Source organism: Halichoeres trimaculatus, unplaced genomic scaffold (assembly GCF_033239565.1).
Source record: "Halichoeres trimaculatus isolate MK-OKI-2021-1 unplaced genomic scaffold, fHalTri1.1 fHalTri1_scaffold_6, whole genome shotgun sequence".
Lineage (NCBI taxonomy): Eukaryota > Metazoa > Chordata > Actinopteri > Labriformes > Labridae > Halichoeres > Halichoeres trimaculatus.
The window spans coordinates 24,227,423-24,252,719 of record NW_027437184.1 but is presented as its reverse complement, the minus strand read 5'-3'; the positions used below and the strand labels follow the sequence as shown (position 1 = coordinate 24,252,719).

At 38.6% G+C, this 25,297-nt stretch overlaps 2 protein-coding genes across 2 annotated transcripts; one reads left to right on the top strand and one right to left on the bottom strand.

Annotated features, from left to right (window-relative positions):
• Window positions 1-1,229: 1,229 nt before the first annotated feature.
• tmlhe (trimethyllysine hydroxylase, epsilon) lies at window positions 1,230-9,004 on the bottom strand. The gene is made up of 8 exons (XM_074672358.1): window positions 8,878-9,004; window positions 8,540-8,782; window positions 8,284-8,460; window positions 3,843-4,122; window positions 3,601-3,720; window positions 3,186-3,422; window positions 2,175-2,313; window positions 1,230-1,982 (listed from the first exon to the last, which is right to left on the bottom strand). The coding sequence occupies exons 2-8, from the start codon at window positions 8,676-8,678 to the stop codon at window positions 1,851-1,853; spliced, it is 1,224 nt and encodes a 407-aa protein (XP_074528459.1). The 5' UTR covers window positions 8,679-8,782; window positions 8,878-9,004; the 3' UTR covers window positions 1,230-1,850.
• A 3,811-nt stretch (window positions 9,005-12,815) lies between these two features.
• On the top strand, window positions 12,816-23,880 carry mpp1 (MAGUK p55 scaffold protein 1). The gene is made up of 12 exons (XM_074672935.1): window positions 12,816-13,173; window positions 17,342-17,470; window positions 17,563-17,641; window positions 18,309-18,394; window positions 18,494-18,562; window positions 20,074-20,270; window positions 20,380-20,483; window positions 20,572-20,652; window positions 21,021-21,101; window positions 21,198-21,400; window positions 22,926-23,000; window positions 23,089-23,880. Exons 1-12 carry the CDS (start codon window positions 13,051-13,053, stop codon window positions 23,263-23,265), a joined length of 1,404 nt encoding a protein of 467 aa, XP_074529036.1. The 5' UTR covers window positions 12,816-13,050; the 3' UTR covers window positions 23,266-23,880.
• The last annotated feature ends 1,417 nt before the right edge of the window (window positions 23,881-25,297 follow it).

Genomic DNA, 25,297 nt, shown 5'->3' with positions numbered 1-25,297 from the left:
ATGTGGTGTGCTTCTACTTGAATTTGCTTGTGAGTGGAGACACAGTCATACTGTTTTCATTTGGCACACTGTTTCGTTTTTGCTAATACATTCACACAATGATTTGTCACACTGTACAGGCTACACAATACAAGGACAAATATTTTTAATTCGTACTAAAGAGATGTGAGAGGAATATGCATATTTTTCTGAGTTAGTAAAATATCACAAAGAGTATAAACTGGATCCTTTTCATAGAGTCTTGTGTTAACATTTATTTTAAATTTACAACAAATCAACTATGACTGACTGATTGTTCTTGACACCGTAATGGTACAATAAATAACAACAAGCTCTTTCCCTAGTCTTGTCATCTTTTTGAAAAAAATATTCAATGTTATAATATCAAATTGACAAAGCCCTGACATTTCTCTAGCCTAAACTGTCAATTATCTTATGTACATTTTTATCTATAATTTAAAACAACCACAGATATTAATCTTTCACAGGATATTACCAGGGAGTCTTATATGACTCATAGCTGGGCTTTGAAAACACAAATCATCTTCTGTGACAATGTCCAGAGATTCAGTTTTAATAAAGCGGTGTGTTTTCTGAGTGACTGAGTCATCCAGCTCTTCCCATGTGACCATGACCAAAAACACAAAGTGTCATCTAGGTGGCAGCAAACTTACATTGAATCTTCTCTGTAACACTTGATAAGAGTCAGCTGCTAAGCACACATAAGCTCCTGTAATAAAAAAAACTAAAGCTCTAGCTTCAGTGTTGGACAGAAAAGTCTGAGAAAGTCAAACCCCTCTAAAAACTCAGTCATTCAACAAAAATAACTTCTTAAAACTAGTCATGGAGACAACATATCATCACCATCATCTTCTTTCTGAGCATAAAGATAAGACGACACACCTCAACTTGGCTGTGATTCAACTTTTGAACACCAGAGATAACATCCTGCACATGAAGGCTCTTTTTATTTATGAATGTATTTCTGTATTTCTGATTCTGGTTATTTATAGTTTGAAGGGAAGTATTGAGGATTGAAGCTTTTTTTCTTTTCCAGGGGAAAACGGGAAATCAGAAAATGAATTTTACATCAGCTGTGGATGAATTTTACATCAGCTGTGGATGAATGTCAGACATTATGCTCTAAAGAATCTTGTTGTCTCTTTAATAATTTCCCTATCCGTTTAATAAAATATCACTTAGCTTCGCTCATATAATCCATAAGTCAGAACAAGCTGGATACTCCTCTTCCAATGCTTAGATATTATCTATACATTTATAACAGTATGGCTAATGTATGACAACTTTCATGAGGTTAATTACCTTGGCTGCTGGGCATCTTTATGAGGCCATAAGATGTACTCATATCATCCGAGCTTTATTTTTTTACTCTACTGTCAGTAACATTTGCAGTGTCAGTTAAAGGTCTGTGGCGATCACATGCTCGTTTGAGTTCAAAGAAATCACTTGATCTGAGAAAATTAAATATTTTAATGTTTCAAGCATAAGTACATGGATTCATAATGAATCAATTTAAATTAAACTTTAAAATGGTTCAAAAACAATAAAAGCTGATCACAAAGTAATGTGAAGAGATTGATTCGATTCAACAGGTAGTGAGATTTGTGGATTGGTAAACACAAACAAGACCACAGTGCAATTTGATTCATCTTCTCTTGTAAACAACATGAAACTCTGAATGTTGACCACACAGAATACAGAAGATTTAACTTTTTGGATAAATTTTCAAGATAGAGTATGATGAGAGTAAAAAGTGCAGAGTCTTGCTAGATGCACATCAAGTAAAACAGTAAGGCACAGATCAGGGTTCTTCAGGCTCAGGATCAGGATCAGGCCTGCAGACCAAAGCTGCGTGCTGCACTGAGGACGTCATCTCTGGTCATGTAGCAACCACAGAGCTGCCTCACTCCAGTGAAAGACTCCCTCCCATGCATGACCCTCCAGTTATCAATGAAAATGACCTTATAAAGACAAAAGAGGGTAAAATGTTTAGATCTCACTGGCGTTTGTGTCTTTCTGTTTATTCTTCAGCTGTAAATGATCAACTACACTGGCAATAAAGGCGGTGTCCACCAACACGGTCGCGGATGCTATCTACCCAAAACAGTGTTGGCAGACAAAGCCCTTTAGAGAAGTATTTAAAGCTTTCTTACTTTTCCTGGAGTCAGTTTGACCCAAAGCTCATTCTCTGGCCTCCTCAGCTCCGTAGTTAAGTCACGATGTGCCACGTACCACTTCTGAACAAGGTCATGGGGTATTGTGTTTATCACTGTTCGATCCAAGTTGTTGTATCTGTCGTAAGAAAAAAATGGTAAGGTTTAAAATATTTAACCCATCTATTTATATTAATAAACTAACATGAATTCAACTACAGTAAGTTCTGAGACACTGATATAACAATCTGTTGAGCTTGAAGATAAAAGTCATTGACCAGTAGGGTAAATCAATGAAACTGATGTTGTGTTGTTTTAACTGTTTAAAGCCACAGATTGTATCACTAATGTATTAATAATAGTGTAACACTAATAAAACATGTGTCATGTTGGGTTTATGTTTTATACTAACATTAAGACCCTAGAAGAAGAAAAGGTAATGGTTTGGACTAAAACTAAAAACGTGTTTAACAAACCATATACATTTGCTTGACAGGAGCTAACAGTAGCATTCAACCACTTCCAAGCTAGCATTGATGTTAAAGTTACAGGAGACAGCCGAAAAAGCACAACGTAAAAGCTTATGACGATGTTAGCTAGCTTATAAAACTGTTAACTGGCAAACAGCTATGTTAGCTTGACACTGACTTAATGCTTAATAAATTTGCTGTTTTAAAACTAGTTGACGTTAGCAAATGAGCAACATTGTCGTAACCTTAGTGGTAAATCTGGAACAAAACAAGTGATGTTATTGTTGTTATGGGTTGTTTTGTGGTGTTAGCAAACCAAATTACAGCAGTGAAACACAGTTTTGTGACATTTTTACACCTCTCTGTTGTTAGAGACAGTGGCTGCATTACGAATCCAAAGAACTGAATAAAAGGAAGTTGTTCACCAAAGAATTTGTGCAATTTATTACAATAAATCTGAACATAAAATACAATATTTCTAAAAGTAGAGTGAATATGATCAGAAATGTATATATTGACATCAGTTTAGTGATCCTCTCACCTGATCAGATACATTTCCTTGTTCCATGGATAAGTATTGATCAAAGGTCCGATGCCAATCATGTGGTTTCGATGACTCCCAGTGTTTTCAATGTACTCATGTGGGATGGGGAGACGTGAGAGCAGCTCGAAGTTTTCAGGAGACCGTTGTTGTACTTTTTTAGCGGCGTGAAACCCGTCAACAAGAAGGGTCTTTCCCCCAGTTGCTGCATGCTTGATACAGTGAAAAACCTGGATCCTGCAGTGACAATCAGCAGGATGAAGTAAGGAATGATAAGACCTCTGATCACTAGTTTTGTAAAAAAGTTTGTCAAGACAGAATCAATATAAAAATGTAAAAATCATTCCCTAGCAGCTCTTCAACAATCACATTTCCAGTGTCAAAAAACTCAAACCAGCACATCTGCTCTACTTACCCACATGGCTCATAAAAATATGTGGTATCAATGTGACGGTCCAAAGCTATCGTGCTGTAGGCGGTGTCTCCTCTGGAAAAGTCAGCAGTAAAACTCCACATCCTTCCATATGTAGTCTCCCTGAACAGAAACACAAGTAGAGTAAGAGAAAGTGCTCAGGTCTCAAAATGTTCACACTGAATTCAAACCACTTTATCAGAGAAGCTTTGAGTTTCACAAAAAAAAAAAACACCACTCAGTACCGAATAATGCTGACTCTCTGAGTTACTGCCTCTGTTGCCTCAACTGTAGCAGGAACACCTTCAACAAAAGCGAACCCATATAGAAGATAGTTCTGCAGAAACATCTTCAGCTCTTCATCACAGCTCATGAACTTATCCCATTTTGCAGCAGGGACGTTCGCTTTGGTATAGATGTCTGCATTCCACAGGATGCGAGGCTGGACAGGCTTTTGCTTTCTTGCTTCATAGCTGTTCTCAGCTAGCCAGCTCAGGCTGTACTTTGTCACATGACCATCAGGCCCTGGGAAACAGACACAGAGGATATGGTTAATGAAATGGTTGTTTTGTATCTGGAGGGCACCTAAGGCAACAGAGTAAGGACAAAATGCAGGAGAGAGACTGGAGTTAATTAGGGGTGAGTATTTATTAAATCAAGTCGGTGAAGGTCAGTGTTCAGCCAGACTTAGCCAGACTTGGCTGACCTTGAGTTCAAATCACAGAGTGTCAGTATGCCTACAGGAGAGTTTGCATCATACAGTATCTGACGGGTGCCCATTTGTCAGTTTATGTAAGCTCCAGAGCCACTGAGTACTCCTAAAGCCTAAATCCCTGTGACAATGCAACATCCAATCAAAGCTTGAGCCCAGAAGGAGACTTCAGCCTGTGTCTGAGTAGTTTATAGTAAGCCAGACAAATGCTGCATGGAGGGGGAGAAAGGGAGAGAGCTGAATATCTCCAGTCTGTCACAATGTGACAACACTGCTGTGTCATTGAATGCTCTGAGACTTTAAATGCTGTCCAAATGCAGTAATTATCATCCTGCTTATTCTGGACCCAATCAGGGAGATTAAATAAGAGTGATGAGTTGGCAGTAACCTCTGGGCTGAAAATAAAGGGAAAAGTGACAAAAACTGCAGTACTTCAAAAGGCCACTTGAGGCTTGCTCCAAATGTCTATCTTCCCCATTAGGTCCCATGTTAAGATGCCCAAGTTGTGTACTTCTGTGTTATTTGTGTCAAGACAAGAGGCCTCATAAGTCAGGGTCCTGGTCACCCTGATGTGTTTGTAACTTGCTCAATAATCCACTTACTATACTACCTATACTATACATACCTTACTTTAAGGTCCCATATTGTGCAAAAATCACTTTATTAAGTCTTTTAGTGAAATTTGGTTTTCCTCCCAGCCCACAATATGTGATATTTAATGACAAAACCTGTACTTAGCAGTGCTTGTGAATGTAAAATCCTGACCTAAAACGAGCTGTTTGGATTTTGGGGATTTGCTGACGTCAGCGATTCCCTTCTTTGATCAATGAGGAGCAAGTCTGACCTGATTGGTCCACCGGAGCAAATACCCCCCGCACCCCCTCTCCACCCACTCGCCTCGAGAATGCCGAATTTGAAGAGCCATCACTGCTCTGTTTTTGGCTGTAAACAGCCACATAGTTCCATGCACAAGCTTCCGATCTCGGAAGAAGACAAGACTAAGCGGCTAGAGTTCATTTATCAAGGAAATGTGCCAGCTACACTCAGTAAAACTGTGCATTTGTGTGCTAGTCACTTCACGGCCGACTGCTTTTCCAACTTTGGACAGTACAACAGAGGGCTAGCAAATAGAGTGGTCCTGAATCCAGGAGCATTACCAATCATTCACCAACAAACTTCGGACTCTCGAAATGTGAGCATTTTAAATGCTGTGTGCTGTGGAGCAGATATAAGAGCTTTTCCTCAGTGTCCCCCCTGTCTCTGTGTTAGCTTCAGGATGCTAACTAAAGCTGTGGTTAGCCTGTTGTTTTAGCCTGTAATGTTATGATAAACAAGCTTCTCTGTTTTCTAAACATTGTGCACTCGGAGCTCGTAGCGTCGCTCTCAGTGACGTGGAAGAGTAGGAATTATCAGTGGTGGCTCATTTACATATGAAGGCCACGCCCACTAAATCAGAGTGTTCTGAACAGAGGGGCTATGAGAGCCTGGAAACAATGCTGCTGTGCTTGATTTATTGACTTTTTTGGACCAAAACATGTTACTACCATTTCATGAAGACATTAATGATCCATATTAAACTGCAGAAAAGGAGCAAAATATGGGACCTTTAACTCGTGTTAGTAATAATGAGCAGTTATCTGTGCCACACATGACTTTTTTGGCCAATTAAGTTTTAAAATGCCAGTGCTTCTCCACTGGAGAGGTTAGCCTGTCTACAACAATCTCCAAGTAGAGTTGGGAAGATGTTTTGCCTCTCATTCAAGAAGCTTCATCAGTTCCAAATTGCTGGGAAGCACATGTTTATGAAACTGGGGAAAAGAGGAAAGAAGTAACATTAATACCTTCTTCCCTCACCAGCAATTCTGAACTGATAAAACTTCTTGGATGAGAGGCAAAACAACTTCCCAACTTTACACAGTCCAGTCGCCTTGTTTTTTGAGTCTTCAGAATAACCATGATGTGGATGAACAAGAGTCTGCATGGAGACATTCTCCATTCTTTCTTTGTCTGATACGTATAAATCTCTGGTCAGCAACCACCATTGCACTGTAGAAGAGAGACAAAGGAAAACTCTCACATGGGATATCAACAGATACAGACAAAACATGGCTTTGATAAGCTAGCATGTCCCAGCCTGTTGCACCTCTCCAGCTCTGCCTTCTACAGAGGCAACTAGTGACTGCTTCGATGGAGAGCTGGAGGCATCAAATAGCCAGTCAATGAACTAATGGGTAGGGTCAACGTAGACAGATCCATTATTTCAACAATCAATGATAAAACAGGGGAGAAAATGTTCGAGTGTTGCTGTTATCTACACCAGCTATCTTTCAAACCTGGCTGCAGCTGTAGCAACTGAAAGGCTATTTATTCCTCTGACTTCAGAAGAAGCAGCTAAATCCCACATGGCTTTTTATCCCTCTGTGTTCAGGAGCAAGCAGATACAGTCCTGGAGACATAATAAGGGATGACTCCAGCCAATTGTAAGGCTGGTGGTGAAATTATATCGAACTTTGCCTCCTCTAGACCTCTAGAGGGAACAGCTCAGAGAGGGATTGCTTTCAGGTTTTCGTTCTTCTGGGTGATTAGGTGGAGGATAGGGGTTTGAAAAGAACAGAGGAATATCTTTATGAGGGAACAAAGGGATGCTTGGTTGCATTTTTCCCTCAGGAGGCCAAATCAGATTCACTGAATTATTTCAGTCTGGTCAAAGAATGTTTCTTAAAAAGCTGCTCTCCAACAACTCCTGTGATTTTAAGGCTTATAATGTTGGTTGACCTGGCTTGATACAGTGAATACTAACCCATAAATATAACAAAGCACATGGAATCATGCTTCACCAGTCTTAGCAAAAGCTAAGCTTACTGATTACCCCTGACCCTGTTCAGCAGGCGAAAAATATGGCTTATATTTTCCAAGCTTTGTCTAAGAAAAAAAGCCTAAGTCTTTTTTCGCTTAACATTTTGTGTCTGTATTTGAAAGGAAATCAGAGATTACCCTGATACTGGTATTCGTAAATGAAAACTGTATGTAATGAAAGAAACATCTTAGATTTTCCCATAACCCATCAACCCTGAGACAGAAGAGGCCCGTTGTTTTCCTCAACTCTAACAGTTTTATTTTATTGTATGGATGAGGTCTAAATCTAATTCAGCGAACAGAGACAATCCTATCACTGCAGAGATTAAAGTCCACTTCTGGTCACACATTGTAAAACTGTTGTTGCATCTTTTATGGTTTTATTACCACTATGCATTGTCCTCAAACTTTCACTAGAGCAGCCTCATGAAGTATTGGTCTGTTGAGCTGGCACTCAGAGTTTAAAAGATTCAAAATATGATGCATTCAAGTAGCAACTAGGCTTACTTGCATCTGTTCAAAATGGTTTTATTTCAGGGAAGCCAAAAGCACCACACAAAACCACATTTTATCTGGAAACATTAGGTTATTGGGCCATAATTATAACTTTCTGTGATGTCCCCAGTTACTTTAACTCCTATCAGAGTTTAACTTTGGTAAACCAATGCCACAATTAAACAGACCACAAATACCTAACAGTTGAAGTACAACCTGAAGATGTCTGTGTGCCAGTTTGTTTGAGACAGTTTAACCAAGCAAAATTTACCTGAGAGTTTTCACCTCCTGAGAAGAACACATGAACTGGTGAACTCACACATGCAAAAATATCTGAGCTCAAATGTAAATTCTGATGGATAAATCTGTTTGTGGATGTGATGCATAAACTCTGGACATGAATATAATCTTTAACGTGCATTTCTAAAATTAAAATGTTTTTTTTGCAAGAGATAATTATATATATATATATATATATATATATATATATATATATATATATATATATATATATATATATATATATATATATATATATATATATATATATATATACCACCAGGGAAATCGAATAAAAACGTCACTGAGCTTATCACCCAAACCGTGTAACAAAGCTGACTCACATGTGAGGATAAGGTTTCCGTCCTCCACACTGGTCTTGTCGGGACGGATATTCAGGTCTATGCTCGCAGTGTCCAGGTTTCTCTGGTTGGTCACAGAGTTGTATGAGGACTCAGAGCGGCAGTGATCCCGCAGCCACACATAGTTGAAATGCATCCCACTCCCTCCATAGTTGAGCACTGAGAGTTAAATCCCCAAAGTTAGACAGTTAAGAATTCAGCATCACGATGTTGTGAAAGTAACAGGGATCAAACTCACCAAGGTGGTCTTCATGTAAGTGAAAAGTTGCAGATCGAGCAGCACATGCTCGAGTCTGAGAGTTTTGAATCCAGTTTGCAGACAGCACATGAGTCTGTCTGAAAGCAGCCCGCAGTCTGTGAGTCAAGGTACCAAACATCCTGACAGTAAACACACAACTTTTGCTTCATAGATTTACTCCAAGGATGCAGCACTGTGAGTGTGCGCTGATGCAAGTCCTTTACGCCTCACTGCCCACTTTCTCTAAAGATATCAATAATTAAACATTATAATAAAATGTTCTCCTGTTACTAAAAGTTCACTTCAGTAAATATTAACCACGATAAACTAAACCTCACCAGGGTGGAAACGGTGGAACCATATCAGGACCTGCTTCGACAGATGACAAGCAAACGAGCAAATAAGATCATTACCGCCACCTATCGAACCGGGGTGTAACCAGGCAAGGAAAACATGCGGAAGTGCACTCCATGAAATGTTAAATTGAATTATTTCACAAGTTTATTAAACTATAGTTGTATATATCCCCAGAGTTCCCGGCAGTGAAACAAATCCCCTCATTTTTTTATAAATATAAACCCCATATCGCACTATTGCAAGATAATCTGAAGCAAAACAAGCTTCTTGTTTAATGTCAGTTTAAAGCTCCCAGAGGAGTCTTCACTGGTGATTAATGGGATGACATTAATAGCTTTATCTCCTAAGGGGCCACAAAAGGTTTAAAGGATGAGAAATATTATTCCTGTTTTTTTGTTTTTGTTTTCATTTTTAAATGGCTGACATTGCTGTCACAACACCATTAAGTAATAAACCACATTTTATCAAAACACCCTTCTTCATTGCAAAAAAAAAAAAGTAAAGATTGATATATTAGACTTTACAAATAAGTTATTTAGTGAAAACTCCCTTTACAAACACCAAAGCAAGTCATACCTGCAAAGGAAATGAGACACTTTGTCCACAGAGGAGTATTGAAATCTCTGCAGACCAAAAGTTCCTCAAAGAAGCTTATTAGCTTATCATGGTTGGTATTTTTATCTCATAATTTTGTTTTTTACACAGCATCCTTGCAAACTGATATTTTTTCATCTTATAAAGATGCCAGCTGGTGTTTTTTCCTTATTCTTGTGGTTAATAATGAAGTTATTTACTAACTGTTGTTTAGCATTAGTTACACTCTGTTCCCATGCTCCCAGTTTGGAATTTAAGTGATTGTCTAGTTGGTGAATCATCTCCCCATGTTCTTATGTTATGTGCGCTCAAGCAAAACAAAATGTCAAAATGGGAACTGCTACATTTGCAGTTTCAGGGTCTTTTTGCTATCTGTGTTATGAACCATTCTGCTTTTTGAGCACATGCACAGTCCTTTACATTCCCATCCAGATGTACAGAACACAGTGGACCTACATTTGAACCTACATATTAAATATGTCTGACACACCTAAAACTTGCCAACTTTGACAGACTCAGCTGTTAGTATATCACGTACAACAGCAACAACTGAATCTTTGTTGAAGGAAAATCCTGCGTAAATTTTCCCTGAATGAGGATTATAATTTGAACCTTTTTTTTCTTACTTGAAATGGGTTAAATTTTCTTTTTGGTTACTTTTCAACCTCACTCTATGTGCTGATGAGTTTACAGATATTTCATTTGCTACTTTTTGTTCCCCAGGGTGAGAAACAGCTGGCAAAAATGACTGAAATTCAGTTTGGTTTTAGCAATACAAGTTACAGCTCCTTTCAGCCTCCAGTAAGGAGGTCATACCAATATAAGTAAAACACCCAGTTGTCAATAGGTGACAGTATACAGTGATGGAGAATCAACCACTCAGTAATGAAGAAGGCTGATAACTAGAATAAACTACTGAGATTAAACGAAGACCAAAATGATTTTTACAATAATATCATGGGGATAGCCTTGAATCTTTAGTAATCCCACACCTTTTTTTTGTTTTATTTTATTTTTTTATTATTTTTTTTTTTCCAATGACGCATTGTGTATTTGAAATAGCATCCCAGAGCTCAAAGTAAATACTTCAAGACAGTACTCCCCTTCATTTTGAAGTAAGTGACCTAAAGCCTCTCAGGGAAGCTTCTATCTTGGGTTCTGCGTTGTTTTCACAGTTTACAGATATGTTTTATATTTTTTGATGGAATTAGCTATAGGCCAAAAAAGAGCAATTTGTAAAGGCCTATTTCATTTATTATCTTTTGAATGCTACCCCCCTTTAACATGCAGCCCAGGAGGCTTGAATGCCTTTCAAGTTATAGAGCTGTTTTGCTGGTTCTTTGTTGTATGAATATAGGATATCTGACAACCATTGTTGTTCACCTCTGAAAAAATCAGCAACCACTATGACAAGAAATATGGTGATACAAAGAGCTACTGGGCAAAATTTAGGCTCAAAATAACTTATCAGTTGCCTGTTAGAATAGAATAGAATAGAATAGAATAGAATAGAAAATACTTTATTTATCCCCGAGGGGAAATTCAGGAGTCACCGCAGCATTTAAGAAAACAAAAGTAAGAAAGAGTATAGAAAGTGCAAAACTGTCCATAAGAAATTAGCAAAAGAAGCATATATATATATATATATATATATATATATATATATATATATTGTATTTGCTTACAATCTGTGACATTGTCCTCCACTTTTTTACAAGCCCTTCTAAAATAAATTTGCTTAATGAGTTAGAGTTGGAAAGTCAAAGTGTCCATCAGTTTAACAAAATAATACTATGCCATTTTTTCATATCACAACTTAGTTTTAGACAATATCCAAACCAACTTTTGCTTGCCTAACTGTTAGTTTATTTATTTATTTACTTATTTACCTAATTTTATTTTAATATTATTCATTTGGAGACTACTTTTATAAAATAATAAACTGTAACAAAAAAATCCAAAACTTTAAAAATCTATATAGTATTAACAATTTAATAATTCAATATTTTTTCTTTTCCCAAGATTAATCCAATAATATTAAGCTCAGGGTCTTTAAGATACTGTATTTTCTTTCTGCGTGCTGTTTTCCAACACTGGGTGCTCATATGAGAATTTGATACAACCCTGCACGCTGGCTCCCTCTAGAGGTTTCTCTTTAAATCGATTCTCGTGACCTCGTACAAACAAGTTGGTTTCATCATCATTATATATAATAAGAAATAAAATATAAACAGAAAAAAATAGTTACGGACGCAACCACATCCAACCTTTTTAATATCCAACAACTTGAATATCAAGACAGCGCTCCATTCACCATTCACCTGCCTCTCTGTTCCATGTGTCTGATGAGGCCTTTCTCCTCATGGGGATGATTCAATTGGGAATGCAATCATTAGATAAACAGAGAACACAGACAGAAAGAGTAAAAAAAAGAAAACTGAACCCTATTAGTTAACTGTACCCTAAATTTAAAAAAGACCAATTTGACTTGAAGATTTCTGCCCGGAAATGAATGGCCACGTTCGCCTCGGTATGCTCTACACGTTAATATTGTGATTGCCTCTATCTATTGAGCAATAATGCAATCAGTCTTTGCTGCACTGTTGGTATCAGATGAGCTGTTAAGATCTCAGTCATCAGGACTCCGTTATTTTCTCCCCTGAAGCTGAGAGTGCTGCTCTGCTCTGCTGCTGTAAACGCTGCGGTAATGCTGCATTCAAGAACTGTCCGAAATTTGAAAAATTCTCAATGAGTGTGCAGGAAAGGCCACAAAGAAAAGGCATCATAAACGGGGCTTATTTTTGACGAGTCATACAAAGTGGATGTTGTGAAAATACAATGTTTGACGCCATATTTATGTCTCTTTTAAACTTCACGGTGTGGTAAGAGTTTATTTCGGTCAAGGCAGCTGGGAATAATCGCAAAGACACATCATTTTCTCGTGTCGCAATCCTAACACGAAAAAAATGTGATAACGTAAAATATGAGTTAAAATCGTACACTTTGCTTTGACTACACTTCACGTGTCTATCGGGCCTACTTTAATGTTTAATAAATGTAAGTAAGCATAAGAAATCGCAAATAAAACGTGTCCAATGCTCTAAAACGACCACGGTAGATTAAAAAGTCTTCCTAGCCCGCATATTAATCCAAACTGAAAAGAGAAGTGTGCATTAAAAAACAAGTAGGCCTACATGCCTATGTGTTGTATGCACGGTCTTTTCTGCTCCACTTCCGTACAGAGACAAGTTAACTCTTCCTACTACAATTGGAGTATTGTTATTTCAGAGCTCAGGATTGGTCGCTGAACGCAGCATGAGCCAGCCCCTGTGAGTAGCAGTCAGCTACATGTTTACTTGCTTTGTCAGCGGTGTCCCCGCAGTAGATACCTCCTGGCCCTCACCTGCTGCTGATCAGAACCTTGGACTTTTATCACTCAAAGATTATCTCACCGTCAGACCTTGTTATCAGCTATTCACAGCTTTTTGTGATCAACCCTCCCGTGGACTTTGATTGAGGGCACGTAGGGTTCATAGTTTTTTTTCTAGCTAACAGTAAAGATGACGTTAAAATCCAATAAAAACGAACCTGCTGTCATACTGGAGCCTGTGAACAGCGTCCGGACAGCCCTCTCTGATCTGTACCTGGAGCAGCTTCTCCAAAACAAACCAAAGTCTGACAAGGTAAGGTGGTGTTTTGTTTTGTTTTTTACCTGTTTTTCTTTGCCCCCTTTGCTCATGTTTGCTTCCGGGGAAGCAGCGGCAGAGATGGGGCACATGATCATTTGTTTGTTCCTCGACTTGATCTCTAAAAATAGACCCCGTTATGTTTTACCCTGAGCGTGTTGATCAGTCTTTAACATATAACCCTTCATGCAGATGTTTCTTCACAAATCAGCAGGTCTGTGTAAGCAAACCACTGCATTGCTCAGTCAGCTGAAGTTGGGACCCTGTAGACATTACATTGACAATTTCACTTCTGCATTTCCCACAAAACTATGGAAATCACTTGACACAGTGGGGAAAACACGTCATAAAGTCTTTGTGGTCGTGATCGTAGATCTCAGTGACAAGAAAAATGAATGTTTCATTGGTAAGGTAATTGTGCAATCTAAAAGAGGAGTCAAGTTAATGATAGTCCGTTTGTGACAGAGCTGTTGAAAGTTCCCTGAGGCTGTACTGGACTTCAACTGAAGAATTTCTGTCAGCTGATTCATGACATGTTGTTTACTTCCATCTCACTGTTCCAGACTCTTGTTTTAAGATGTAAACATGTTTTCTAAGCTTGACTTTGTCCTGAAACAACACTCAAGCCCCTACATGTGTGACCACCAAGGAGTCTTAACTTTAAATCCCAGTTAAACTCCAGGCCACAGTCTGGCATTCAGTAGCACCTAGGGAGCTCTTTGTTCTAAACTTCTTCTCTGAATCTGAAAAGTCAGCACAGAGCCACGGTGAAGGGAGGAAACTCCTCTCCTGACATCAGCAGTTTAAGGTTCAGTAGCCTTGAGCTGCAATCTCACCAGTGTGTTCTTCTTCTGCTTGATGCTGATTTGTGAAATCAGTGACTTAAAGAGAGGTCACATGGTTCATTAAGTCACAGAGCTGACTGCTGAGTGTCATAACTGGTTTCCTTATGGTTATAGACTTTACTTAAAGTGAGACTTATTTCTGAATTTTACAGATTCCTTCTCTTGAGTTTTTAGACAAACATGGTGGAGTGGGCTTAGATTTCTCCATTTTCCACCTCTCAGTTGTTTTTCTGATTTACTTAGAGTGCATACCTCAGACTTTCTGTGAACCAGCCCTACAAAAACAACCATTCATGCATTGCAACTCATGTTAAACCACACCTGTTGTTTTTGTCTCAGTCTCCACCTCAGTATAAATTAAGATCAAGATGTTTCCCCATGTCTGAGGACTGTTTAACATACACAGATGACTTAATGTTCTGGTTGTTCACGGCCTAAAGCTATTTTCCAACAATCAAGGCAAAGTCTGCACGTCAGTAGTAAGAAGAGGGTCATTCAAGTTTGTCTGACAGGCCTTTACCTGATTGTTTGTTTCTTTTTTAAAGACAGAGGTTCATTAAGGTCAGATATTGATCTCCTACTGTGCTCCCTCAATAGATCCACCCCAAATCTGACGGAGGGAAAGGCTGAATTATTCATGCTTCACGTCTCTAAAGCCTAATTATCTGCAGAGAAAGCACACATTAATCAGAGGGATATCTTTGTAATGTACTGGTTTTATCAGAGGGTGAGACAATAGTGGTGTGCTTGAAAAATCACCCAATACACTCTTTGCACTCTTTAATCTACTCAAAAAAGCTTCATCTGTGGTCCAGATGAGTAATGATCCAGAACAGGAAGCTCTCTGCTCTTTCCTTTCTTCGCCTGCTTTGTTTATCCTGTTGCTTTTCCACACCCAAAACTGGCATTCAGGTTTCTGTGAGGGCCTCCTGACCCCAGTTACAGCAACACGTGTCGACTGTTAGCAATGATTGAAGCTCGGCCCGATGAATGCTAGTTAAATCATGTGTTTTTATCCGTTTACTGCCTGGTACTGTGTGTGATAAGAGCTGATGGGGCTCTTTATGTAAATCATAATGAGACATTGAAATGCTTTGTAGTGCTAAACCAAATCCCATCAAAAGTTTTTAGCACTTAGTCAAGGACTTCCATCTTTTGTTTTCTGCTGAATGAGGGAAAACTCTGCAGTCAATGGTTTGGAGCTTAAGTAGTTTACAAGTGATGATTAGATTTTTGTTCTATGAGATCTCTCATTTTAATCCCTAATTACGTGTAGGTTGTTGGTTATTTCAATAGGGTTAATACTGTGATGTCGGGCACTTAAGTCCAAGATGGATTCCTTTAAGGGGATAATAGAGTGGTGTGTCATATCATATCATATCATATCATATCATATCATATCATATCATATCATATCATATCATATCATATCATATCATATCATATCATATCATTTCCTTTGTATTGTGTGGTGTCATACCGTACCCAGCCTCTTTCTCATTGCTTTGTGCCTCATGAAAACTGCAACATAAAATGTTTTTTCAAAATCAGGAAAAAACAATGTTTTTATTGGATGCTCAACTCTTTGTTGTTGTTGTTGTTGGTGGCGTTGTTGTTGCACTTTCACAGTCTTAAATTACAGTAGTCATAAGTTCACAAACATACTCATTCACAAAATTAATATCCTGTTGTTCAGACTCCTCCAGAATGAAATGTTTGCTCCAGGATGAAAAATAACATATCAGATCCCCTTTGGATTTTGCGGATAAAAATGATTGTTTGGAGTTTTAGGATAGATACAGCATGTGTTTAGTGAAATTCGTTGCTGCAAGGCTGCAGTACAGATTCCTCCTGAGAGTATGTAATTTCATCTGTTCACTGTGGGACAACATCCAAATCCTCCCTCCTGGTACCAACAGTTCTCACAGGGAACAGCACAGAGCTGGTAAATAACTATCAGGTAGCTCACGAAAACAACTGACTACAGTTGTCTTCTGAGTCACAGTTTGTGCATGTGAAAACACAAGAAAACATTTTAATTTGGTTGTTGCTTAACATTATTCTGAAGTTATTTAATCTTTAAAGTAAAAAGTGTGCACAGAAACTGAAGGCTCATCCAGTAAGTACTACAGCTTTTCTTTTCTGTCTTCTAGTCTCTACACCAAAGTCCAAAAGTGGAGAGCAGATCATTTCACCACTATTTGTTTCACAAGACCCCTCCTTCATCATCTTCTAATGCTGCAGTCAACACCCAAAGATCATTTGACGCAGCTAAAAACGCTGCATGTGTTTCAAAGTTACCACCCAAGAAGTAATGTTTTTAAACAAGACTTAAGAAAAGCAATCCTTATTTTTTTTCTTGTGTTTGCTGTCACAGTCTGCACATTATTTCAGGGCTCAGGTTACAGCCTCAGAGGAGGAGGAGGAGGAGGAGGAGAGCTGTAATGATATTTATTGTTTTATGGTAGAGCTGATTCTGGAGGACAGATAATTTTATTTTTCTGCTGAAGCAGCGCTGATGTGTTAGAAAGTTTGTGCTGATGCAGCAGATTCTGTTTCTGTTGTCAGTTTAGTGTCCACTTAATAAACCTTTGGAGGTTGTAATTTCAGTGCTCCATATTCAGAACGAGTGCCATTCATTAAATGCCAAATCATGTCTTGAGTCCCATTATCTTATCTTATACCTAATATATCATGAGGTCATGTATTAATAGCCATGTCTTTAGGAACTTTGAAACACGTGCATCTGTTCCCTGAAGGTGGTTCAAAATGGAAACAATGTTTGACACATGGAAGGGGTATGGAAATTATCTTTGTCTTAGAGGATTTCCTGTTTCTGTTCTTATATTCAGGTTCATTTAGGAGTATTAGCAAAGAATGACTCCACAAAGTCAGTATACCATTTCTTCAAAGCTTCAGACACTTTTCTTTCAAAAATAGTTAATTTGACAAATTTAGCTTTCCTACATTGATGCTGTTTCTGATGATGACCACCTGATGACACGGGTGGTCTCCATGACCACATGGACCTGGTTCACAAGATCACTGGATGTGGTTAATGAGCTGTTAAATCACTGGGTTAATTTTCAACCTTGAACATATGTTGAAACTGCAAATGAAACGTACCTGTTAGCACAAATTGGCAAAAAGGTTTCACTGCACTTACTGGAAATACAAATATCTCATCTGCTCGGCTAAATCTGCAGATCGAAGAGTTAAAGTATTTGCATAAAAAGAGATCAAAGTTGACTTTGTTGTGAGTGAGATAGGAGATTGAGCAGTACTTGATTTATTTTGGTTCTCTTTCTTGTCTCCAACAGGCCACTATGCAAACCTACGAGAATAAAGGGGCCGAGGTCTACACCAACGGCAGTGCCAAACTCATGAATGGCACAGAGCACACCAGGATGAGAGAAGTAGCATTTGAAAAGAGTTCTTCAGAGCCACTGGTACTTGATTTATCTCCATCTCCATAAACACTGTGTGTGTGACATTTTCCTTTGTAACCGACCCCTCTCATCCTTTTTTTTGTTTATTTAAGGGGGTCACTCTGAAGATGAATGACAGACAGAGGTGCACAGTGGCTAGAATATTGCACGGGGGAATGATCCACAGACAAGGTAAGCATTCCTCGTTCATTGGATTCCAGTGTCAGTGAGTAGAGCACTGACCATGTGTGTGTGTTGGAGAGAAGAGTCCTAACATAAAGTAGAGGGTATATCAGCATTAGCACTGTTAGCATCCCTGTGTGCTGGGTTAGAATGAGAAATTTGTCTGAGCACTACTTAAATGCTACTATAGTGTTGTATATATCACTGTAGACAAAATCTAGAGTAAAATGTTTAATCAGTCATAAAAGTGGAACTATGTCTGACATTTCACATAGAAAAAGGCAAAGAATCTGGTTGTATCCCTTGAATATAAAAACAGTTGTTAGTGAATCCACTGGCTTCATCTGTTGCAACTTGACGAATAGTTACAAACTCAACTCTGTTTTTCACAAAACAAAAAAGGAATCAATCAATGAAATGTATAAAGTTAAAACAAAGTTTAGAAGTGTCAAGGAGAGAATTTGAGTAAAAAAATGGTGCAATATCCCTTTAAAACAAGATCCAGTCAGGTCTTCAGTAGAAAAACAAAGAAGAAGAGAGGAGAAGCCTCTGTCGCAGGAGAATCAATAAAACTCCAGCAGCTCTCTGCACTTATTAGGAGTATACTTACAGCACCATAGTGAATCCTTAAGAACATTTCTGGAGTTCATCCACTTCTCTGATGTCCTCTCTGCAGGCTCTTTGCATGAAGGGGATGAAATAGCAGAAATCAACGGAAAGAGTGTGACGAACCAAAGCGTAGATCAGCTACAGAAGGTCCTGGTAAGTTGTTTATAACTGACTGCTTTGGCACTAAAATCAGATTTTTATGACATTATTTTGATCTGTGAATAAAGTCGAACTGGGGTTTTTCACATGCAGAAAGAAACCAATGGAGTCGTCACAATGAAGATCATTCCCAAGCAGCAGAGTCGACCCAGGGCGTGTGAGGTAATATCACTACTGGCATGATCTGCACTCAGCTTTACTCATGTGGTGTTTGTCTTTTGGTGTGAGGGATTTTGTGTTCTTGTTTGCATGTGTAAACCAAAAAGATCGGCTTTGAATCACTTGTATCATTCTGTGGTTTGGTCTTCGAAGTTTTGTTTGTTTGCATATCTTCAGCTTTTCCTCTCTACTTACCTTTGAAAGCATTTTGTTTTTTTGTTAGGTGAATCTTCTGTTAGTCAATGAACAACCCAGGTGACTATAAAAAATAGCTTAAATCTAGAGAACAACATTCACATCTGTTTGCTAGCTGAACTGAAACACACGTCAGCGTGTTTCACTCTGCCATCTACTGGCCACAACACATCAGTTGCTCTCCGTTAGCCAATCACGATCCTCCTCTGCATTAAAGATGGCTGCTGGCTTTCCAGCCACTATTGATTCCACAACGTGGATGAATTTAAAGAGCTGTAATTTGATGTCCACAAAGAATAAACACATTACACATAGTAATAGGCTCTCACTACGTTAAGTTTATGCTGTGGTCAGTGATGGCAGTCTTAAAAGCTTGTAGTCTATCAAAATGTAGACTTAGTTCATAATTAGATGCTTAAATGACATCATTTTTGGTGACCCAGACCACCTCAGTGTGAGCCTTCATTTTGATGAGTACAGCTGTCACTGCTGTCACTTTGGGGAACCAAAAATGTTCATGAACTCTACTAACCTCAGAAAACTCCACCCTCAAGAGAACTTATGTGTGTTCCTCCTGTGGTCTTAACATATAAGTTCCCTACACAAACTCAGTAATGCATGTATAAGTTCCCAGAAGTTGCTTGCTTATGCATTATGTATTGTGAACAAACTGTATTTCTGCAGCCTCTCACTTGGGTGTGAGTGGGACACTCATTTTTTGTTCTGCTAACAAGCTGCAGGATTTAATTTAGAAATCATTTGCTCTCACAACAGACATTAAGCTGTCCAAGATCACACAACAAGCACAAAATTTTCTTTGAGGGTGGATTTCTTTTTAACTGTAGAATTTAAATGTTTGTGTTGGTAAGTTATGAGTTTCCACATGTAGTCAGCCTGTTCAGACAGGTACTGTAGGTCTTTGTAGTCCACAGTTTGCCGAAGGGCAAACGTTAAACAGATTATGCTCTCTTAACTTTGGTTCAGAAAGTTTTCTACAGTTGTATGCAAACTAATCTGAAGTAATATTAATAATTTTTTTTTAAAAAACAGGCATCTTTGAACAACATGTACTGTTACAATGTGTTTTAATGCATGGAATACGTAAAAGTATTATCTTTTTTTTCAGATATTAAAAGACAAAAAATGTCAAGCATCTGGCAGAAAATGTGAACAAATTTCTTCTTACAGCTCAGAAAAGCTCCACAGATAAAAAAAAAAATAGCCAAAGGATTCTCTGTAAAGTTCTTTCAACTGCAACATGGTATCAGGGTTCATTTATGCAGGTGATGAGAGATTTAATCTGCACTCTTAATCCACAGATGTACATGAGGGCTCAGTTTGAATATGACCCCACCAAGGATGACCTCATCCCGTGCAAAGAGGCAGGCCTAAAGTTCGAAACTGGTGACATCATCCAGATCATCAACAAGCAGGATCCAAACTGGTGGCAGGGCCGAGTGGAAAGCAGCGCTGCTGACTTCGCTGGACTGATCCCCTCCCCAGAGCTGCAGGAATGGTAAAGTGATCTGTCAGACGTGTCGTACTGACATGACAAAGACTGACATTCTGTCCTTCAGCACAGACCACAGATCTGAGATTATTCTAAATCTCCTCTCTGACTGCAGGCGGGTGGCGAGTAAAAGCAAAGCCAGAGAGGGCAGCCAATCCTGCAGCCCCTTTGGAAAGAAGAAGAAGTGCAAAGACAAGTATCTGGCTAAACACAGCGCCAGTGAGTGCTGCTCTGCAGTCAGTTTTCCTTCACGTTTTCTGCTTCTCTTTCATTTTACTTTTCTTAAACTGAGCTCATTCTGTTGCAGTTTTTGACCAGCTGGATGTGATTTCTTATGAGGAGGTTGTTCAGCTTCCTGCCTTCAAAAGAAAAACACTGGTGCTAATCGGTAAGAGTCCAATAACCATCCTATTAGAGACATGAAATCCTAGTAAGGACAGGACAAACTTTCTTTATCATTCAAAATGGTGTGAATGTTCTCAAAAAGTTAGAGATGGAACCAGAATTTATGCTTTTCTTTTAGACTTTTATTTAACTAGATTAATTCCAAAATTTTTTACTTACAAGTGGAAACCGGAAGGAGGCCTGTAATTTCTCTTGATGTTTATTTCAGCCCAGTTGTTTGTCCAAATATGCAGAGCTTCTTTTACAGACCTTAAAAGATTTTGTAGGTAGATTAGTAATGTTTTTTGAACTGCAAATAAAATTTGAGACACGAGTCTTGTCTTTGTAAACTAAAATGTGTTTTCTCTTTAGGTGCTCCTGGTGTAGGAAGGAGCCACATCAAAAAGGCACTGTTAACCAAATACCCAGAGAAGTTTTCCTACCCTGCTCCACGTAAGTTGACCCATACGCTCAATTTATTTTTTCTAATAAAAGACCAGCTTTGTTTGATTGTTGTTTATTTTGATGAGTTGTTTATTTATGATGCAGACACTACCAGACCACCACGTAAGGATGAGGAGCAAGGAGAGGAATACTATTTCATCTCCAATGAGACCATGACCAAGTGCATCTCTGGAAATGAACTGCTGGAGTACGGAAGCTTTCAGGGAAACATGTTTGGAACCAAACTCGAGACCATTCACAAGATCCACGACCAGGGCAGGATCGCCCTGCTGGATGTAGAACCACAGGTGTGCATTTTAGGGTTGTTAGTGAGATTCGCTGTTTTAATGAAAACTATAAAGGAGAAGAATGAAACTCAGTGTCACATAGGATTAAACTGTCAAGTTAGTTGTTGCTTTGTTGTGGCTATGAAGTCACAAAAATGTGATGTTTAGCTATTCAAAAACATTTGAAGATTCAAACTTTGTTGTCATTTTGGACAGAGGTTTAAACAAAATTGAGCTTTTCAGGAATTTGGTTGTAGAATTAGTTTTAATTAAGGAAAATTGCAGTTGTACGGTAACATTTAAGTACATGTATGAGAATAGGCTTTTACATTTTGATTAAAGCTGACAAAAATAGTGCAATTACAAGAACATAGCTCTCTCACTTCTAGATAAATGTCTGATCGTAATCCACACTTTACAGTGAGATTAGCAGCACCAAAGAAGGCTATTTCTAAATGCAATTTCTCAGCTTCCCAGTCAAGTCGGGCAGGATTGATTTAGGCACTAGTTCCTATGACAACACCACACCAACTTACAAAGTTTAGTAGTGAAAAGAAAAACATCTCTTGGATTAATTTTGTAGTAATGGTGGATACTGGGGCTGAACTGTCTGACAGGAAAAGGACAAAAGAGCAGAAGAAAGCTTAACAGGAGAGTGATACACAGGCTAAACTGTTTGTGTTAATGTTTATACCAACCCACAGTCAGCAGTTATTCTGCAGTGGTCTGTTCAAACTTATGAGTCTATCAATAAAATGAAGAGTGAGGTTACGTTAGCTCTGATTGGTGAGGCTGTAAGCACTGGTAGGACCCAACAAGGATTTTCTAACATTACACACTGTAGACATGTCTCATTGTGTCGGCCTGTGAGTTGTGCTTTGTATTTGGTAAAAAGTTGTCTTGAATAAGGAACAGTACTTTTAAAAAGAAAATCTCTCCATTCATTTGCTTCAAAATAAACGCACACCTCAGCACATTCTCACAACATTAGGTACAAGTGCTCATGGGAAAAACACTAGTTTTTTCTCACAGCACAGTAAAATTCAGGGAACTATCAAAAGTGGCAGAACTAAAGATTATGGATAACCTTGTGAGGTTATACTTGGTAAATGAAGGCTAACACAAGTTGGACAAGTTGCCTATCTGTTTGCTTTTCTTTATAAGTCGTATTTCTCGCAAAATATATACATAATCCGGATTTTTATCGCAGTGCTGGGCTGATGTGCTAAAGGTTGAGTACTCAGGTTAGATTCAGTTGGCTGCTTTTTCAAATTTCTCTCTCAAAACAACATCTAGTCAAACTATGAATCATTCTTGAGTTGCAATGTTTTGTCAATTTTCAACCTTCAATCATTTCTGTGAAAGGTGTTTGAACTTTCACTGACCCGCCCCTTGTTCCAGAAATGTATACACTGGAGTTGTAATGCAGAGGCATAACATTTAGTAACATAACAATCTTGTCCCTGAAGAACTGAAAGCAGCCTTTTTGTTTTCTTGAACAAGCTGTTTTTCATATACATTTGTTCTTCACTTTTTATTATTGCAGACATTGAAAGTGTTGCGGACTGCTGAATTTGCACCTCTTGTCGTGTTCATTGCTCCAACTGACACAGCTGCTCAGGTACTTATCGTTTCTCTGTGCATGTTTTGTTACTTTAAAACTTTGAATCCATTTTCAAGCTTCTCATCCTCTGTGTGTTGTTTCTTAGACGGAAAACCTCCAGATGATCCAGAAAGAGTCGGACGCCATTGCGGCCACATACAGACATTTCTTCGACGTGGTCCTCGTCAACAACGATGTTGATGAAAGTGTGAAAGGTGTGGAGGAGGCCATGGAGCTGGCCACTTCCACTCCACAGTGGGTGCCTGTGTCGTGGGTGTACTGACCAACGTCAGTGTAACACCTTCTGGTTGTTTAGAAGCAGTGCAATATCACTCCTTACACAAAACGCGTTAGTGATGTCCCAGGTGTGTGGGTTTACCTTTGGTTCATGTTAATCGTCACTGAAAGTTTTGCACCAATGGATCCAAAAATAAGCAATATGTAAGAAGGTTTATTTAGAAAGAAGAAAGCCTCACCAAGGATGTTTTATTTGGATGTTTAGACGTTTGTGCTTCAGGTTTTTGAGTGGCTGAGGGATAGTTTTGGTGCAGCACGTGCTTGTGATTGTTGGAATGTTAAAAAAAAGCAAACTAGGACCACAACTGTGAAATGAAATCCTCACTCTGAAGTGTCAGGATTTTATCATTTAGCATTACTCTGGATTCATCGTCCAATTTTCTGTTTTTGCTGGACTGTGCCATGAAATTGAGATTCTGAAAGCTTTTGTTCATACATTTTATGTCACTCCATTTAACAAAAACATCATCCACATAAAATCTTGAGTCAGTCATGGACAACCTCACCTCTCCTCTTGTCACACTGTATACCTCATGGGGTACTGTAAAGGCACTTTTAACAAAAATAAATCACCCAACTCTGTTTCAGCTGCTTCTGTGACTGTGTTTCATGTGCAGATGTGTTTTCAAAAAGCCCTGAAGGTAAAGTACAACGGCTAAAACTTCATCAACCAGATCCACAGAAATTATGAAAATCTGTTGCTCCATGCATGTTGAGCAAATCAAGGATATTCCTGAAATCTATAGGTTCAGTCGGTTTTTAGCCTGCTATAGTTTGTTTACAGTCGATCAAAGTAAGCTGCTCTCCATGGCTGGGGCATGTCTGAGCAGAATATCTTCACTTCAAACGTCTCAACAGCATTTCAGAAAAGGTTTATGTCTGCCTCAGTTTCTCAGGAGAACCTTTTTTTCCAGCCAGAACTCAGCGGTTTGATAAATTATAGATCAAGACGTGCATGTCTGAGCCTTAGCATACCTGTATCTCACTCATATTAGAATTCTTGTCTCATCCACAGAGAGGGAGAAAGCGTTACAGGTTATACATGACAATGAATTTGTTTACAGCTTCTACACAAAACATCTGCTGCCATGTGTTCGACCTGATACCAGGGACAAAAACAGCTTGTTCTTAAACCACTTTACAAGTGTGCATTAAATAAATACGTATTATTGTATTCTTAGGATATCAGTGAGTTAAGTGCAAAATAATAATAATAAAAAATAATCTGAAATGGCACATTGTACCTGAAGTTTTGGATACACAAACAATGTTTTACATATCAACCTTTAGTCTTTAAAATGTCACCAAGGTCATTATCATGAGGGGGCACACCAGGGGGCAGCTGCCTCTGCACATATTTGTTAGGGTGTGTAAGCAATGCAACAGTCTTATGGCACCACCATGTGGGCTCCCAGAATACACCACATCAGTGTCAAAATGCACACTCACCTTTGTACCTTTTCTTTCTGTCAAACTCACTCACTCTGCAAATACTGTTATAAGCAATAAAAATGTAGAATTGGAAACTTAATCAGAAGGTGGAATGTAAGATTGATTAAAAGTGAATAAAAGTAGAAGCAGTTTAGGATGATTTTAGATGCCAAAACAAGAAAAAAATAAGCACTCAACAAAACTGATTTCAACTTTTCTTTAATCTCTACATGTTTCTAAGCATGCTGTAGCTTAAAGTAGGGGCCATAATTTTTAATAAAGAAGCAAATGTAAGTCTTTAATCAGATTACATGAGCAACACACAAGAGTTATCAAGACTCATTTCTGACGACCCATCCTTTGATTTTTGGCATCAATGCAAAGAAGGATGTTTAAAAATGTCCCCCTAAACAAACATGAAGACACACAGGAGTAAAAAGAAACAAGAGCATACTTAGTCTAGCAATAATTCTTGAATCTGAGGATGGATTTTCAGGCTCACCAGAGATTTCAGCATGTGTGATTTAGCCTCACCTTTGGGACTAATGCGTCAAAGACAGCCAATTGATGTGTTAGATCCGGGTTGC

Excerpts from the sequence above, each read along its gene's own strand:
- tmlhe (XM_074672358.1), bottom strand. The coding sequence starts at position 8,678 with ATGTTTGGTACCTTGACTCACAGACTGCGGGCTGCTTTCAGACAGACT. Across the intron at positions 3,721-3,842 it reads CAGAGAGTCAGCATTATTCG|GGAGACTACATATGGAAGGA; the intron begins GTACTGAGTGGT and ends GTTTCTGTTCAG. Across the intron at positions 1,983-2,174 it reads TCAAACTGACTCCAGGAAAA|GTCATTTTCATTGATAACTG; the intron begins GTAAGAAAGCTT and ends TGTCTTTATAAG.
- mpp1 (XM_074672935.1), top strand. The coding sequence starts at position 13,051 with ATGACGTTAAAATCCAATAAAAACGAACCTGCTGTCATACTGGAGCCT. Across the intron at positions 13,174-17,341 it reads ACAAACCAAAGTCTGACAAG|GCCACTATGCAAACCTACGA; the intron begins GTAAGGTGGTGT and ends TGTCTCCAACAG. Across the intron at positions 17,642-18,308 it reads GGGAATGATCCACAGACAAG|GCTCTTTGCATGAAGGGGAT; the intron begins GTAAGCATTCCT and ends TCCTCTCTGCAG.